Raw genomic sequence first — 17088 nt, 5'->3', positions numbered from 1 at the left:
CTTCTAGTATTTCTTCCCTGCTCATAGCATCTGCAAGGCTTCTACAGCAAGTGGGAGACCTAGTCACCTTTAATTTATGAATGACCAACATGGCTGGCATGCTCAACACTGATATTTGTTACAGTGAGCTTCTAAATTTAGCATTCAGGTGGGTGTTTTTAAGAGTTCTATAACAATATTTTCAGCTCAAGGTGCCAAGAATACAGGTGTACAAGTTCTTATTTAGGTATCTAGATGTACAGTAATATTTTCAGTGCAGTCTGAAATGCCAAAACCAATACAATATACTTTGCATTACGTAAATATGGACTTACATACCTAACCTTAAGCACTGGAGATTGAATGCTTTTGCCTTAGGACAAACTTCTTCACCATTAAGTAAAGCCATTTCAGGGAAAAAAAAGCTTTTTGGTAATTCTGATATTTATTAGCATATGTCACTTATCTGTAATTAATAATCACTGTAATGTATCTGCTTATCTTTAAGCCATAAATATTTCACTGAAAACAGTGGAATCTGGGAGAATTTGGTACCTCAGAGAATCAGGCCTTTTATATATATGAGAATTCTCTGCTACTTGCCAATAGGAAGTAACATTAAACTAAATATTTGTAGAGCCACTGAAGTTCATAATTTGCTATGTTAAACAACTTACAGTTTGCTCTTATTCATCTGTCTTTAAAATTTCTGCCCACAAATAATTTAAAATTCATGTTTGGCTCAAAACTCAAAAGCTATTAAAGATCTAAAGCAAATCAGTGCATAATGCTTTAACAGAATTTGGTTAGACAGATTATATGGTAGAAAACTATTGTTTTCTACGTTTACTATGTGAAAATAAATGCAAACCATTTTTACTAATTATCTTAACAGTAAAAATCTATTTGTTTTCCCCTCCCCCCCGCAAGCTCTACGGAAGCAGAAGCTACATAAGTTTATAGATTTACATTTATATTTGAAAGCAAATCTCTAAATCAAGCCTGTATATTGCCTGGATTTGTATATCAGAAAAATGAATACAAAAAAAGTTCATAGTGTATTCTGGCATATCATAGATAAAATTTGAAATTTAAGACATCAGTCTCACCTGGCTGTAAAATATCAGATTCAGGAAATTCATCAAAGTTGGAAGTATCATCAATGCTTTTGATTTCTATAGGGATTGCAGCTGGTCTTTCCCTATACATAGAAATAAATCCAAGAATAGTGAATATTAGGAAAAGATACACTGAGTTCCAGTTCTGTTTAACTTCTTATCTTTTTATAATTACAACACTCCTTTTATTTAAAACACAAGGGTCCACTGAGTCCTTTTGAAGTATATCTGACTTGTGTGTTTTCCAACATCATGGAGAGATTTATTGGTCTCTTAGCATTAGTATTTTCTTGGCAACCTTGGGGAAAACATGCTTTTCTACTAGCTAAAACTACATTCCACTTCAATTTACCATATAACTATCGCTATGATCTTTGTTGTTACCAAGAACCACTGTGGTTACCCTCATTTCACAGATCCAGCCTACCCAGCTGAGCAGGATTTTGCTCCCATTTGGAGTCACTAGACATTTTGCTTTACAAATTCAGCACTCATCAGCCTGGAACTCCTCCAAGTACTTCCCCACTGTAGCTCCTGTTTCTGACTCTAGGTCGCCAGTAACTCATCCAAAATCAGTCGACTCTAACCGCTGTGTTAGTTTAACAATCAGGCAGCCCTTTAAAAAGATGGGGGGTGGGGGGGGGTTAATAGTTGCTTAAGTGATCTGCCCCATGAAAGCATTTTCAACTGGAACATGGCACTGTGGGAAAGTTATTCGTTTACAACTGTAAGTTTATTACAGCTGTAATTATTACAATTCAATCCACTTTGGGGTGGAGGTGGGGAAGCTTCTTTGCCAGCTTGTCAAATGTGGTATGAGTGGATATGTTATTGCTCTTGCTGCTTTTCAGTGTCTCCTACCCCAAAAGAAAAGTCACATGAGGCTTTCTGCACCAGAGGAAGTGAGAAGTACAAAAGGTTGGGCAAGGTAATCACAAGTCCACAGTATGGATTTTCATGTACAAAGCACCGTATTACTGAAACACTGGATTACCTCACAACCTTAAAAAGGGCTGAATAGGAGCTATTATTTCAACTGAAAATGCCTGTGGGACCACTAAAGCCTACGTTAAAGGTGTTACCACTTTGGGAATGCACAGAAGTGGCTCAAGCATCTTGCACGCGCAAGTTCATGATAGAACTGGTGCAGCTGCCTCGGCAGGGCCCTCTGGCTGGGCTGAGCCCAGCAGGATCAGGCCACTGAGGCTGCCGTTCTGAGATGACTCAGTGCCTCTGCCCTGTGCTCTGCAGAAATACCAGGTCACTCGGGTGCAGTATCTGCAGCATGCTGTGCAGACATGCCCTGTGCTTTACTCCTACTTGCAGCCTTTCCTTTTCATTCTTCCATTTCCCCTGTATTTTGAGAATGCAATTTGCCTTTCTCTTGCCCCTATTATAATAAAGTCAAATATAGGAGTAGCTGCAAAGCCTATTCCCACTGGAAGAGGAGCTGTCTGATGATATCAGAGTGTAAGTCAGGAATAACGTAGCCACCCTACCACAATTTCTTTCCATCCCAGGCACTCTGGGCCAATCTGAGGCATTTCAAGATGGTGAAACTCTGATCAGATCTATGTACGTCAGCAAGGCCTGAAAACCTTGGCTCCCACCCACTAATTGGTAGCAACTGCCTTTCAAAATAAAAGATAAATTGGGAAGAATTATTCTTGCTATCACAGTGCAGGAAATCCTTGCTTTCATGGCTTTTATTCTTTATATAAAATGGATATTTACCTGATATGTCCCCAGTCCACTCCTTCAAAGAATGGATGACTTTTTATTTCCTCTACTCCATTACTACCAATTCTATTTTCTGAGTCAGTACAAAACCTGAAAAGGAAGAAAAAATAGAGGAAATATTACAATAAAGGTAGACAGAAGCAGCAGCAAATAAAACTGCCATGGTATCCTATATCAGGAATTTGAGGAATTTTTTAAAATTGTTCCATCACTTGTGTAACGTAAAAGCAGCGTATTGCATCTAGGAGAAGAGGGAAATATTGGAAGGAGAATATTATTAGAGTCCCAAAACAGAAGGCCATGATGACAGTAACTTACACTTTATCTAAATTGTTTCACTCCCATCTTCAAGTTTTGTGAAAAGTTGCTGCTCTGCTCGTCTTGTAAGATGAGTTTGGAACGGTCACTTTTCAGTCCCTACCAGTGAAAACTCCTCTGCACATTCTCGGCCATTTAAAAAGCATGTTTTAAAGTCAAGCTAACAGGTACATACACACTAAGTGAAATAGGACGACTGTCTGCTTTGACATTTTGGAGCTACAGTGAGCCAACAGACAACTTCAAAACCCGCCGTGTCCGTAACACCCTATTCTCTCTGTCACCCCCTCACTTCCCTCGCTCAGAGGTCCAGCTGCTGGCATTACAAGGATCCAAGGCCTAGCTCTGACATGGCCCAGCTGCGTTACCTTGGCTCAGACTCCTGAAGAAATTGCCAAGCTGTGAGAGGGAGCTGTGAGGAAGTCTGCAGAGTAGAGCCAACCAAGATAAGAAAGGTAAAATTGGAGACAGAGCTGGGACGGTTGAGATGGGGGTTGTTACTAGCTGAAGGAGTCATCAGGAGGAAAAACAAGGAAAGGTATGAAATCCTAACAAAAAAAACCCAGGAAGATGGAAGCTCCCCAACAGTAACTCAGTGACATGGAGGGTTTGTTTGAGGGAGTCAGAGGCTGACCCTTCTCCTCTAGACTGATGCCTACGTGCCTAGAAAAGATTCTTGAGTATCTTGTCAAGGAGATAGTGAGCATATTAATGCTTAGCATAGGAGCTCCATTAAATCTTAGCAGTCTTTTGTATGTGTTAGCAAAGAAATAATTGCTTTGTATTTTTTACACTGTGCCTGCAGAGTCTCTTCGAGCATGGCAAAAGTTGCCTAAAGTGACGCAAAGAGGGAGGTTTACTATAACAGAGGAAAAATGTTAAGGCCCACATCAAACAGCTTGGTCTTGCCAAATGTGGAGATACCCATCAGCCTACTGGGAGCAGAGTGCACTTGGTAATGTGTGGATATGGGCCTCCTATTGCTCTAAATGTCATGTGGTCTTTATCAAACGAAATACTTTTTTTTGCCTAAATGAGCAAAAGCCTCTGTTTATTTAGTCATCCTGAACCTATATAACCCCTCCACATGATCACATCATCCATATTCACAAGTCACTCTTCTTTTCACATGAAATACATCCCAATACAAAAAAGGTCGTCATCTTGCCAGTTAGCAGAATTTCCGGTAGGTATTTCAGTAATATAGCAAGTGAGGTTATAAACTGTCTACAATGATAAACTATAATGTTCTCTCGCTTGTAGTTGAGTGGCGCTTGGGAAATAACTGCTCATATTTCTGCTGTAGCTCAGCCAATTAGCTGTTGCCTGGTTTTAGTAATAGACCTCAAACTTTGTAATAACAGTTAGCCAGACCAGGTCTCAGGATTTTTCAGGCCTTGTCTCAACTTGAACTTATTTTAGTTTGGTTTTATCTGTATCCACAAAAACTAAGACACTTTTGCTTTGTCTGCAACTCGTTTTAGGCTCAGATAACCATTGCCCAACTTATCCTAGCTATAAGGCAAAAGTACCCAATGGTCAGGTGTTCGTTGTCTAACCTGCAGTTTTGGCCTTGTTTTAGTAAATTGTCCGACTAAAGATGTTTTTAACTTAAGTTCTTTGCTTAGCTTTGTGCAATTGCATGGTTGTACCTTAAATGAAATAATTTAAGCAATCATTGTATAACTAAATTCACGAGCCAATCAGCAAGACGTTAACAAACTGTCTGAAATACATAAAAATGCCTCAAGCACACCCAAGACGGAGGAAGAAGAAATCCTCAGCAGCAACACTGTACTCTTCCCAGTGAAGAACTCAGGGTGCTGACAACATATAGGAAAGGTGAGCAAAACACTAGAGAAATAGATACTAAGAAGTTTGTAACAATTTTATTACATATTAATCAGATTTAGCAATAACTAAGTAACTTGGACTGTAAGTGGTAGCATCACTAACTTTGTTATAAGAATAACTGTTTGTTGTATTTGTTGGGTTTGTTGTACGCTACTGAAGCACTGCTTGGACTAACAATGTATCTTAGCTCTGTATATCAAGTGCATACCCTTTTTGCCCGTAACAAATTCATATAAGCTTGTAATACTATCTTTGAAAAATATCAAAGTCAAAACCAATTCCCCCCCCCCCCCCCAAAAAAAAAACCTCCAAGGGCAAGACAGCCTTTCTGCCTGACCCTTGACACCAAAAACCCTCAGGAAACTAATGCAGACAAAAGAATGGCAGTTTTGAAAATGTGACTGGATCCAATACATCCAAAAATTTCTGTTCAGTGCATTAAATACTGGTGAGTGGTTATTTTTTAGTTCCTTCTCTAAGAACTGAAAAACTGTGTTTTACTTGCTATTTTCTTTCCAGTCTGCTCTGTTTTTCCTGATACAGTGGTACAAATCAAGATCTTTAGAACTTATTCCCTCATGCTAAACAAAATGCAAACAGAAAGGGACTGAGAAATTCATCAAGGCTGGTGAGATGCAGTAAGCCAACTCCTCCTCCTAGTCTAAAGCTTCCTTTCTGCAGGATGGAAAGTTATCCTAATGGAAGATGACTATGTCTCCGTGTGGGCTTTTGTTACTGACCTTAAAATTAAATCCTTTGATTTCTCTGAAATGGGCACCTCTGGGGGAAATACCAAAGTTTCTTTCCAGTTCATAACTTTCCTGTAAGTTTCTTGTGGTGTTTCTGAGCAGAAAGGCGGATACCCTACACAAACAGAAAGAAAAATTAACAAGTTTTACCTACAGGAGGAAAGTGACCTGGGCCTCTGCTTTTGCCACCATGGCTCCCAAATCTAAAAAGTAGTACTAGCCAAAAGTCTTCTCCTTTATAATGCAACATTAAAGGTTATTTTGTTATTTCCAGGTAATGAGACTGAACCTCAAAGCATTTAATAGTGAACAATCATTCACTGGAACAATTAACTGAGGCATACGGTAGCTTCCTCATCTCTTGCTCTCTTCTTGGAAAGATGAGAGGACTTTAAAGCTTTCTGGAAACTGAGTTTGGGGCTCACTTCAGGAAGAAATGAATGATATTCTATTGCCTGTGTTATGGAGGAGATCAGATAAGATGATCTAACGCACCCTGCTACCCTCTAAACGGTTCTTGGGTTGTAGTTTTTAACATACCTATTAGCATTTCATACATAATCACTCCCAAAGACCACCAGTCACATAGCTTGTTATACCCAGTCTGCATAAATACTTCTGGTGCAATATAATCTGGAGTGCCAACAGTAGAATATGCCTGGGGAAAAAAGAAGAAGAAAAAAAAAAAGAGTAAACTCTTTAAAACAATTATTAGATTTTTACATTTTGGAAAGCTTTTTCCTGGGGATTCATATACAGTATCTTGTTATTTGGATGGATGAGAATGCTTGATTATTCACAATATCTAAAATCCCAAGAACATTATTCTTTTACATGGATGAGCACAGACACAAAGAGAACCTTGGAAGTGAGTGGAAACCATTCTCCTAAATGTCAAGAAATCATAGAATATCCTGACTGTAATATCAGAAGGTCACCTTAGCTAATGTTTCAGGGATAAAATACAAGTAACTCTATTACCAAAATATCCAAGAAAGGGCTTTTTTGTTTTGTTTTGTTTTTTGTTTAAAGTATATGAAGTGCTAGATTCCCATGTGTGATACTCCATACATGCTAACTGTTCCACATATTACCTTGTCTTAACTGCAAGATTAATTTGGGCTTTTACTGGACCCGGGCTCCATCCCTTACAAACCAAAAAAGCCCCCTTAAATATGCAGGCCACATGGTTATGGGCTAAAAACTAAATCTTGAGGTAATCCAGAATTCTCTTTTACTGATGGAAAATCCCTCCCCCTACAAAAACAACCAAAAACAACTCCCTCAAGAAAAAAAGACAATTTTGCCAAAAAATTCTGACTTTTACTCTGGAAATTGAATATTCTGCTGTCATTTGTTTCACCAGGAACAAAATACTTAATCTGGCTGAATTGAGCTGAGACATTTAGTTTTGAACCAGTTAAAAACCAAGAGTGTGTTTTCTTTATGAATAGTTTTGATACAAGTCACTATTTTAACCTTTTCTTCTCTTTGTTGGACTGTATGATGATCCATCTAGCTTTACCACCTAGTTCTGCCAAGTCAATCTTTACTAAATTTTGAGATTTACTCTTTCCAGAGATGCAGAACCAAGAGAGATAAAGGGCTTGAACTATGAGGTAACATGACTGCAGTGTAATCTCAGTCTATCGCATAATGAAGCCAAAACCAACTCAAAAGCATTTCAGAAATACTGCAGCATATCACTTCCTAAACAGAGATCAAAATAAAATGTTCCAGAAATTGCAGATTTAGGGTTTTGGAACTGCTGTTCAGAGAAAATTATTGGCATGGCTGAAATTCTGAAATCTCCAGGGTGACAGACCGTCTTAATTTTACTTCCATTCGCTTAATGCCAAAGTGCCCATTATAACTTCTCCACTCTGCACTGTGGACCCAGGCTGTGCCACTCCAGTGCCAATATCCTCCACTGCCTTTCCATAATATTCCCATTCAGCAGAAGGACAAACAAATTTTCCCACGATTCTCTGAAAAATATCAGACAGCTACTCGTCTCACTGCAGCACTGTGAAATGCAGGAATCGCATGCAGGAGTTTGCAAACACACACAGTGTCAATATGAAGTCAATCAAGCAAACTCAAGATACAGCTTTGCTGAGTGGCTGCTGACACTTCCGATTAGTTTGTCCAGATGCTTGTAAGGGAAACAAAGGCATAGAGGAGTGCAGGGATTCTCTAGTCACAGCTCTGAAAACGAACAAAATAACACAGCTGATAGTCACCCTACCCTCTTCCCCAAAACTCATGAGCTAATCCACAGCTGTAATCACTAGACCACCTCGTTTTCAGGGAATTAGAATTTCAGAAGCCTAAAGAGAGCTGCATCGGTAAGTGATGAGGGCCTCTCAGATTTTAAAAATCAGCAGCATTAATGTCCAGTCTTTATTTTATGTTTTTCTGTATATATTTTCAGAGGGAAAAAAAAAGATTATATTTAATTTTATTAACTCACCAACTGTCGCCTGTTCTTCTTCCATGTTTCTGCTTTTCTCTTTGAGTTCATATTCTGAAATGCTAATTTACAAAATAATTATTAGACGTTAAATGCATTTGTGAGAAGTAAAAGACAGAAAAGATTGATAGCCTGCTGTTTTCAATGAATGACTATTTTGTCTCTTTAAATTGCTTTCTTCTAGAAACAAATACCTAATCATAACTGGAGAGTGGAAAAGGCCAATGAATAACTACTTTCCAGTTTGAAGCTGAGAATCACACAAGTAGGATACTTCATCAGTGATTCTACATTAGAACTTTCTGAAAGTTTCACAGATTAATCTAAGATCAGCAGCCCTTATTGTTGAGGGTGGTAGTGTATATCCAGGTATGATACAGAACATTGCAATGTCTTTTAAACAGCAAGTGTAGAATCCAAGCAGAACCGCAGAAGAAGTTTGCGTTTGTAGAATAAAATACTAATGTGGGAGTGTGACCAAGGCATATAGATGAACAACTTTACCCTTATGAAAAGAATCATGAGATCATCACTGACTTCAGTCAGTCAGCACATGAAACCCATTTTCTATCTGAAAGAGTATTTTTACAACTTCAGTAACATTGGTATGAAATATGCATTAAATACGCATATGCATTAAAATACATATGAAAAGGGGAAAAGAAAAAAAACCAATTGAAATCATAATTTCTTTCCTGTGAAATACTTCCATGTTCTGGGAACAGGTTTTCCAACTAAATGCATTTGGCCTGACCAATGTTGCTTAACCAAGCAGAAATGAATTTTGATGTGGCATAACTGCAGCTCAAAACTATTTAAACATTTAATTAGGACACCTTATACTTACAGAAGTCACTTGGTGGGTTGTGTGTAAGGTTCCTGTAGAACTCAGTTCTGTGAGCTTTCTTTAAACCTGTGCATAGTCCAAAATCAGAGAGTTTTACATGACCCTAAAAAATCAGAGAAGATAAAAATATAGTAGTGCTCGAAAAAGAAAGTTGTTTTACTAACTGCACTTGCGTTCTCAGGCCGCACGTGAACAATGGACTTGCACCGGACTGTCTAGTCCGAGGCAAGCAGGCAAGTAATTATTGACTCCTGACACACCAGGAGAGCATGTTTTCTTTCAAAATGGTTCTCATTGCCTACTGGGAATGCTTACAGTCAACAACTCCACAACAGCTGAGGGCAGCTAGCTTGCCTGGGTTTGTTTTGAACTGGATACCATTGAGAGTCAGAAGCCTCCAGCAGAAATTGCTTTTGTTTTGTTTTGATGGTAACCTGGTTTAAACCACATTTCCATAGGTCAACACCAGACAGTCTACAGGCTTGTGTATGACGTTTACTGGGTCCATTTCAGGGCTCACAATGGTCAGTCTAAAGGAAGACTGTTCCTGCTGGCGAGCAGATAATAAAACAAATGAGGTAACTGCAGGAATTGAAATGATCATTTAGAAAGTAGCATAATCTGAATGTTTCATGCTTTCACACTTCTTGAATTAACCTGAGTATATCAATTTTTGATGTGTATGAATACAAGCATCTAGACTCTCTTATGTGAGTCTTTTCGTGCTCAAAAGGCTCTCCAACAAAGAAACAAAAAGGGCAGTTCTGCTTTGTTAAGCATATAGATATTCTACAAGAAAGAGGTAGGGACCATTTTCTGCCTTTACTACAGCTAGTTTAAATCACTGGTGTGACACTACTGTTTCATGGAATTACTCCTGATTCACACGACTATAAATGATACTATCTGCAGACCAAGATGTTTAAAACGTAGACAGTTTACATGCATATTACATGCCTTAGCATCCAGCAAAAGGTTGTCTGGTTTAATATCTCTGTGGATGAATCCCAGCTGGTGAATAGCATCTATGGCCAACACAGTTTCAGAAATGTAAAATTGTGTCTCCTCTTCTGATAAGGTGTCTTTCTTCATTAGTAAGGTCATCATGTCACCTAATCAAAGAGAAGAAAATACAGCACAGAAATCAGACCATTTTAATCACAAGGCTAATTCTAAGAGAAACCTCAATAGATTCCAAATCTAACCTTGCAATTGACCTTCTAGCTACTAATTATAAAACTACTATTGCAAGGACCTACAAACCCAACATACTTTTTAGTAAACTGCATATAACCCTGTTGAAAATTCTAAATATGAATTTTAATTGGATAGCCCAGGAAGATAGTGTTTGTTTTTTTACAAAATTTTAACATATACTGCTTCTGTTGCACAAATAAGTTGTTTCAGCAAGAGCTATCTTTTACTGTTACTAGCTTCAGCAGAAAAAGAAGTGGAACGTTGGACTAAAAGAATTATTTAATCCAAGCCTAGAAGAATTATTTAATCCAAGTCTGCAGTTATATTAACACCCTCCTTAACCTTCCCTCTTCCCCTAAAATCAGGAACAGTTACGTTACTGACACTACACTTCAAACAGCATTAAAACTTTGTATTATCATAAATTTCATAGCATGCTTGTTTCTAACATTTTTATAAAGCTGACAACAAAAGCTAAGGAAGAAGTACTTTTATGACCTAGCAACACAATATATAGCTTACCTCCAGGTAAGAACTCCATGATCAGGTAGAGATTTCTTTTATCCTGAAAACTGTAAAACATTTTCACCACCCAGGCTCCATCTGCTTCAACCAAAATATCTCTTTCTGCTCGGATATGGGCCACCTAAAATATGTTATTTTTAAAATACTGTTATTAAAGGGCAATTTAATTACTTAAATACTGAATGTCATGTTATATTCCTAGTTCTACAATATATTTTCATGATCTTTGACAAAGAAACTGTTTTTCATACAGAGACTAGATCCCACAAAGTCCTCAAAAAATCCCCAACAGAAACCTACAGAACTCAACTGAATGTTGAGAATAACTTTTATGTAACTTTTCAGAAGCAACCGCTAGAAACACAAAGCATAACTATTTAAGCTGTTTCTGTTTGTTTGTAAGAACTGAAAAAGTTGGTGGGAAAGTGCAGTTCCCCTTTTTACCATATCCTAAAATGAAATAAGGTCATTAAAAAAAAAAATAAACCTCTGTAAGGGTCAGCTCGGTAATGCAGCATCCCTACTGCAAATTCACAGACAATCACACAAATAGCAAAAATCCAATCTGCAACTCAACATGCAAATCCTGATGTAATTATTGGAAAAAGACAGAGCTTGTCTTAAATAATGCAAGACTTAAGAGGTGAAATGACAGATACACCATGATTATGGTCAGAAGTTACCCAGTTTCTCCTATAAGTATACAAAGAAATGAACTGGAAAAGGGCAAGAAACAGGACAGTCTTGGGCTAGAGACGGGGGAAGGAGGGAGAAGAGCAGATGGAGCCATTCCTCCAAGCGATGAGCAGGAAGCTGGCCCAGAGCCGATACGGCCACCTCCGCTGCTCACGTCGGTCCTGGGCAAGTGAGTCTGGGAACCTCTGACCTTGTTCAGGATATTCAAGTCCCAGCTGCGTCTTTGAAAACTATTAACAAACTTGCACCAAAAATGCATTAAGGAACGTTCTGGGATTTGAAACTCTCACTTGAAAACAGTATTGAAATAGGACCGGTCACAAGAGATGCTGGCATGCTACTGCTTTCTGCCACAGGTAAGCAGGTCAACCACATGTTTTTAAAATCAGTTTTCTTTTTTTATTTTGGAGGAAGAAGAAAGGAAGAACTTAGTTCTCTGCTAATGCTTCTTTTGCTATTTTCTACTGCAAGTGTTGGTTTTGCCACTCGCACAAGGAGCAGAAAGCACACAACAGAAAAGGCTGGAATGCGTGCACTAAGTGGGAAGTTTTACCAGGTTCTCATCTAGAGAAGGAGATGCTCTATCACATATATCTATGTGATGCTCTTGAAATGAAAAAAAAAAAAAAAAAAAAAACAACAACAAACCAAAAAACCGCTTACATATGTCCTATAATGATCTGAAGTTGCATGTAATCTTTTTGGTGCTTTTGGAGTGGTAGTTTAAAATTTTAACAGCATTTCCAATCAACAACTTTCCCAGACAGGAGTATTTTAAAGGAGAAGAGGCTAAGATGCATTTAAGGTTGGATCAATACAGAGAAACGAAAAGGTACAAGCCTACCAATGCTCACTTCAGTCTTGCTGCTAGAGAAAATGCGGTGGCTTTGAAGTCCTCTGGCAGCTTTGCTTGCACATGCTGAAGTTAATATACTTTATTTGCAATAGTACTGTTACTTGAACTAGCCAGATTCAAATTCTCATGGGCAAGCCTTCCCTGGGCTACAAGGACAACGTCATTTTGCTTTGTAGTCAGAACCCTAGCAGAGAAGTTTATGCTTAAGAGCTACTACCCCATGTATTCACTGGAAACTAAGAATAAAGCGCACTGGAATAATATGCACCACCTGGGTGTTTTACTAGAATTCTAGAGGAAAATAAAAAAAACACAAGCATGGAAAAATATTTCTTGACAGCTCTAAGATTCTCATGTTTCAGATACCAGAAAGCAACTTCTGGAAAGAAAATATGCACCACTCTTTCAGCTCTCAGGGCTATTTCCAACAAGCAGCGAATGAAGTCTCCCCTTCAACTTTTTCCCCGATTCTACTGACCAGCAGTAGCTCTATGGTAGGCATGTGACCACTTCATGTTGTCATGAGTTCCCTCCCTGTAGTAGGCACTCCCAACTCATTTGATTTATCTAACTCTATCTATTCTATATATTCTCATTAAAAAATATTTCTTTGCACTCCTCTCTTTCTACATGTAGCTTCACCATATAAAATTAAAACCTTGCTCAAAAAACAACCAGGATATCTCCCAGTGCCACCCACACTTTGAAAGTCTTAATTTTCTTGTATTTGTGTCCATGCACATCCTGGCTGCTGTGCAGAATATGCTGCTTCTCTCTGGTTCTCTACATCCAGTACATGGGGTTGAGGAGCCAAGAAGTCTGCACCAGGAAAAAAAAATGAGGTGCTGGTACCACTGCAGGAAGATGCCATAAAAGAGCTAATGATGGGGTTTGAACAGGTTGGGAAGATGGAAGTCCTCTAGCTATCCTTCCCTTGGGACATCTGCACTTGATTTCTTTGCTTTGTGGGCTAAAGCATTTGCCTCATCCTATGGGGAATTTGCAGTGAATTGTTGACTGAAAAGCAGAACAAAAGAGATACAAAGCCTGACTAAAAAGCAAAACAAAAGCAAAGCAAAGCCAAACACTGAACAACATGACATCTGTTGGTATCTGACCATCAAAAGAAAACATCAAGTACTCTCAATTTTTACTTTGGCATGGTATTATTTCTCAAGCAGCATTTTCCTTGAAATGCAGAATTAGGCATTAAGCACTAAAAGGTCTGCAATGATAAAGGAGGAGTGAAAAAAATCCTTTGTTACTTTTCCAAATTGGTTGTAAATAAAACATTTTCACAAATCTGTTACATGACCTTATTTCCTAACTTCTATTTTTTCTTTTGCACTGTGGTAGACCTCCACAGAGGCCTTGGACTGCAATACCATTATTAGGGCTAAACAGAGTAGGAGCAGAAAATACAAACAAGTAATATCTGGCACAAGGAACTTCAGCATCTGGCAATTTTCTAGACAAAGTAACTTTGAAATCTGGGAGCCTTATATAACACAGACCTGCTCTTTCTCCAGCATATCTGCTTTTCTTAGTATCTTCATTGCATAAATATGGCCTGTATCCTTCTTCTGAACAAGGCGTACCTATAATGAGAAACACAACCCAATCAATCCTATATACCTCATAAACTAGACCCCAGTGAGCTATCTACTGGAAGGCTCAAAATTGCAGGGCACAGAAAAGGTTTTTTTATTACACTTTCAAAAACACATGGATAAAGAAATATGTCATACCACATATTGCTACACCATTCTAATACTAGGTAGACAGTAGATAATAGATAGCTTGAGGTGGTTATTTTTTCAAAAAATTTCTAGTCCCTGAATTCCAGACGGCTGTGAGACTGCATATGCTGAAATGTAGGAGCAGCTAAAACCATGATGTGACACAGGGCAGGGAGGAGGAGGTTTGTGGGGAGGGACCATGCAACTGCAAATCCATCACTTCAGAGGGCAGCATGGACATCATCAGCTGGGGCTAATAGAAAGCTGCAGGAAACTAAGGCCCTTTGATGGCCGTTGATAAATCCATGCACGTAATCCATTAGTGGTCTTATTCATACTTGTAGACTTACTAAAATAGCTGTTTTTCTGCAATAAAACTGCCAAATTGGAACTTCTTATTCTACAATTAAAATGGTTAATTTTAACGTTCGATCCAATTTTAATATCCTCTTCAAGCAAGAAATCCACAGACCTCCCCAAATGCTCCTCTTCCTATAACTTTCAAAGATTCAAAGTCATCCAAGCCGAGTCGAGTCCTCTTCAGTCGCAGAAACTCAGTTTCTTTGCGGGCGTGTTGTGACCTGCGCAGCTTCTTCTAAAGAAGCATATCACATGGGAACTTATAAGTCATTTGAGACTAGAAAGTCAAGATATATAATCTCCCTTCCTCTAAAGTATTCTCCCACCCATTAGGATTATAAAGAAAATGTGAAAGAGAAATCTTCCCGAAATTCTCCGAGTATAAGCCAAGAACACAGCATTTTATATAAAGGCACCAGTCCTAGTTTCGCTTTTTTAAATATATATATAAATATATATATATATGTGCATTTATATATTTATTTATTTATTTTACTGTCTCTTTATATTTAAGTAACAAAATCAAAGAAAAAGCTTACTGGTTCAAACAAACTGCCTCAGTCACGGGCCAAGGCAAGGGCTCTACTTTTGGACAGTGTGAAGGAGGAACATCAATAAAAGCTAAGACTTGCACATGGCCAAAACCAGTGACGGCAGGCAACAAGGAGCCTAACAGACAGCAGAGAGCCATATTTTGTTATCTACAGCAAAATCCATTTGGTTCAGGGAAGGAAAATATACCTGTATTTGAAAGAAAGTTCTTCCCAAAGTCCATCATGTATTTTGCCCTATAAAAATGTCAACGGGGTTCACTCCAAGATAAGCACGCACCTATGCTCCCAAAGATGCCAAGGAGATCGCAGAGACTGCTAACAAGGCCCATCTATCCAGCCTGCTGGATTTTGTACTAGGCTGATAATGTCGTTTAAAACCACAAGGTGGCATCATACACTCACATTCGCCTTTCACTCTGCCCAGAAGTTATGTCGAACTTGAGAATCGACCGAGCCACTGTTACTATTTATTTCAGTGCCTATGCTGAAGGCAGTAGAGGCAGCCGTGATGTGATGGACCTCGGAAAAGTAATTTATTCACCAAAATTCTGAGACATGCCAACTGCATAGAGCTTCCTTCAAGTCCAAATGGAGCAAGGGTGCACCAGCTTTACTGTTTACATGAGAAAACTGGTTCAGCATTTTGTTTTCTAGCCACTTCTCCCATGTGCATCTCACACTTTTCTTGCCTCTATGCCAAATCAGATGATAAGCAATTTTAAACTTCATTTACAAGATAGAACTTAATGTCATGCTAGGTAATGTTAAAGGTAAACTCTTCAAATGCGAATTTGAACAACCGTTAGCAAAGCAATCTGTTCAAATATTACATTAGCGTTACCTCCTCATCCGCTAGGCCTTCCTCTTCCATAGCCACTTCTAGCTTCTTCTGCCTGCAAAGGAGAGACACAGTAGGTTTTTTTTTTTTTTAATTAAAAACAAATATAGGATTATAGCAAGACAATACAGATACCAGATACCAAAGAGCTTGCCTCAAATGGCACATCTGAAAATCCATTATTCACTTCGTGAATTACTCATTTGTAACCAAATCTGTCAAAAACTTATAAGCACATGCCTTCTGAACATGCTTAAGCACATGTATTCGCAGATTTAGGCATTAAAAGCCCAATCATACAGTTATTACCCTAGGAATTTTTATTTCTTTAAGTAATCTTGTTGAAGTAAGGTTATTTATTCTGATTTGTAATCCTAACTAATAAAATAATAGAAATGGTGTGTGCGTGGGGGGGGGGGGGGGGGGCACAGCTTTGCCTCCAAACATGCATCACATCTCAACCCAGCATCAGCTTCCACCTGCAGTCACAGCCTTGCTGACCTCTCCCAGATACTCACGCCTGGTCCTGCTCACCTTACCCTCAACTAGTTCTCCCCTCCGGGATTCGGCACCACCCTCTCCCACTGGTCTGCTTGGGCCAAGGCTCCGCCAAGGTGCCCGAGAGGGGCAGGCAGCTTGGGAGCACCCCGCAGCCAGCCGGAGGGTGAGCAGCAGCAACAGAAGCCTGCTTCTACCAAACATCTCTTTTTTCCATCCTCGAGATGTGTCCTTCTGATCCTCAGGCTGCAGCTTTTGGAAAGCCGCTTGCCCGCAAACAGTGGCTAAGAGTTTGAGCACCACGTACCAGGCAGTTTGTGTCTTTCTGCACTTCAGGAAGTACAGCAGCATACCCTAAAGTAAGGCCCCCATTAGACAGCCTATTCTCATAATCACAAGCAGCTCAATTACATGGGATAATGACTGAATACGATGAAGAGATGGAAACCCTGCTGCTTGGCTGAAAACCCCTCAATTAAAAACATATTACCAGGGGAATGATAATTTCACATGCTGATGACGCTTTGAAACACAACATTCATTATAATCAAATGCTTGGCACTTTGACACTCAATTCAGTAGCACTTCACCACAGTGCAGGCAGAATGGGGCACTGATGACTGAAATTAAAATGATGACAACTGATCAGCGCCCCAACACAAAGAGTGCCAGGCAACACAGTGCCAGAGATAGGTAGAGGTGGGCACTACATTGACCCCAAAATTCTTCCAGCCCACCCGAGAGCCT

At 39.1% G+C, this 17088-nt stretch overlaps 1 protein-coding gene across 3 annotated transcripts in view; it reads right to left on the bottom strand.

Moving 5' to 3' along the window:
- Positions 1–17088, bottom strand: part of STK38L (serine/threonine kinase 38 like) — a 52056-nt gene that overhangs the window by 4541 nt on the left and 30427 nt on the right. For all 3 annotated transcript variants that reach the window (XM_064516398.1, XM_064516391.1, XM_064516385.1), the window contains exons 3-13: positions 15847–15898; positions 14564–14686; positions 13867–13950; positions 10798–10921; positions 10036–10190; positions 9079–9181; positions 8232–8293; positions 6299–6416; positions 5750–5873; positions 2832–2927; positions 1089–1180 (exon numbers count right to left, since the gene is read on the bottom strand). In XM_064516398.1, the coding sequence (XP_064372468.1) occupies positions 1089–1180; positions 2832–2927; positions 5750–5873; positions 6299–6416; positions 8232–8293; positions 9079–9181; positions 10036–10190; positions 10798–10921; positions 13867–13950; positions 14564–14686; positions 15847–15898 (1133 nt within the window). The remainder of the gene's footprint in view (positions 1–1088; positions 1181–2831; positions 2928–5749; positions 5874–6298; positions 6417–8231; positions 8294–9078; positions 9182–10035; positions 10191–10797; positions 10922–13866; positions 13951–14563; positions 14687–15846; positions 15899–17088) is intronic.

This window comes from Dromaius novaehollandiae, chromosome 1, assembly GCF_036370855.1.
Source record: "Dromaius novaehollandiae isolate bDroNov1 chromosome 1, bDroNov1.hap1, whole genome shotgun sequence".
Lineage (NCBI taxonomy): Eukaryota > Metazoa > Chordata > Aves > Casuariiformes > Dromaiidae > Dromaius > Dromaius novaehollandiae.
Note: the sequence above shows the minus strand (reverse complement) of the source record. Positions and strands in the feature narration are given on the sequence as shown.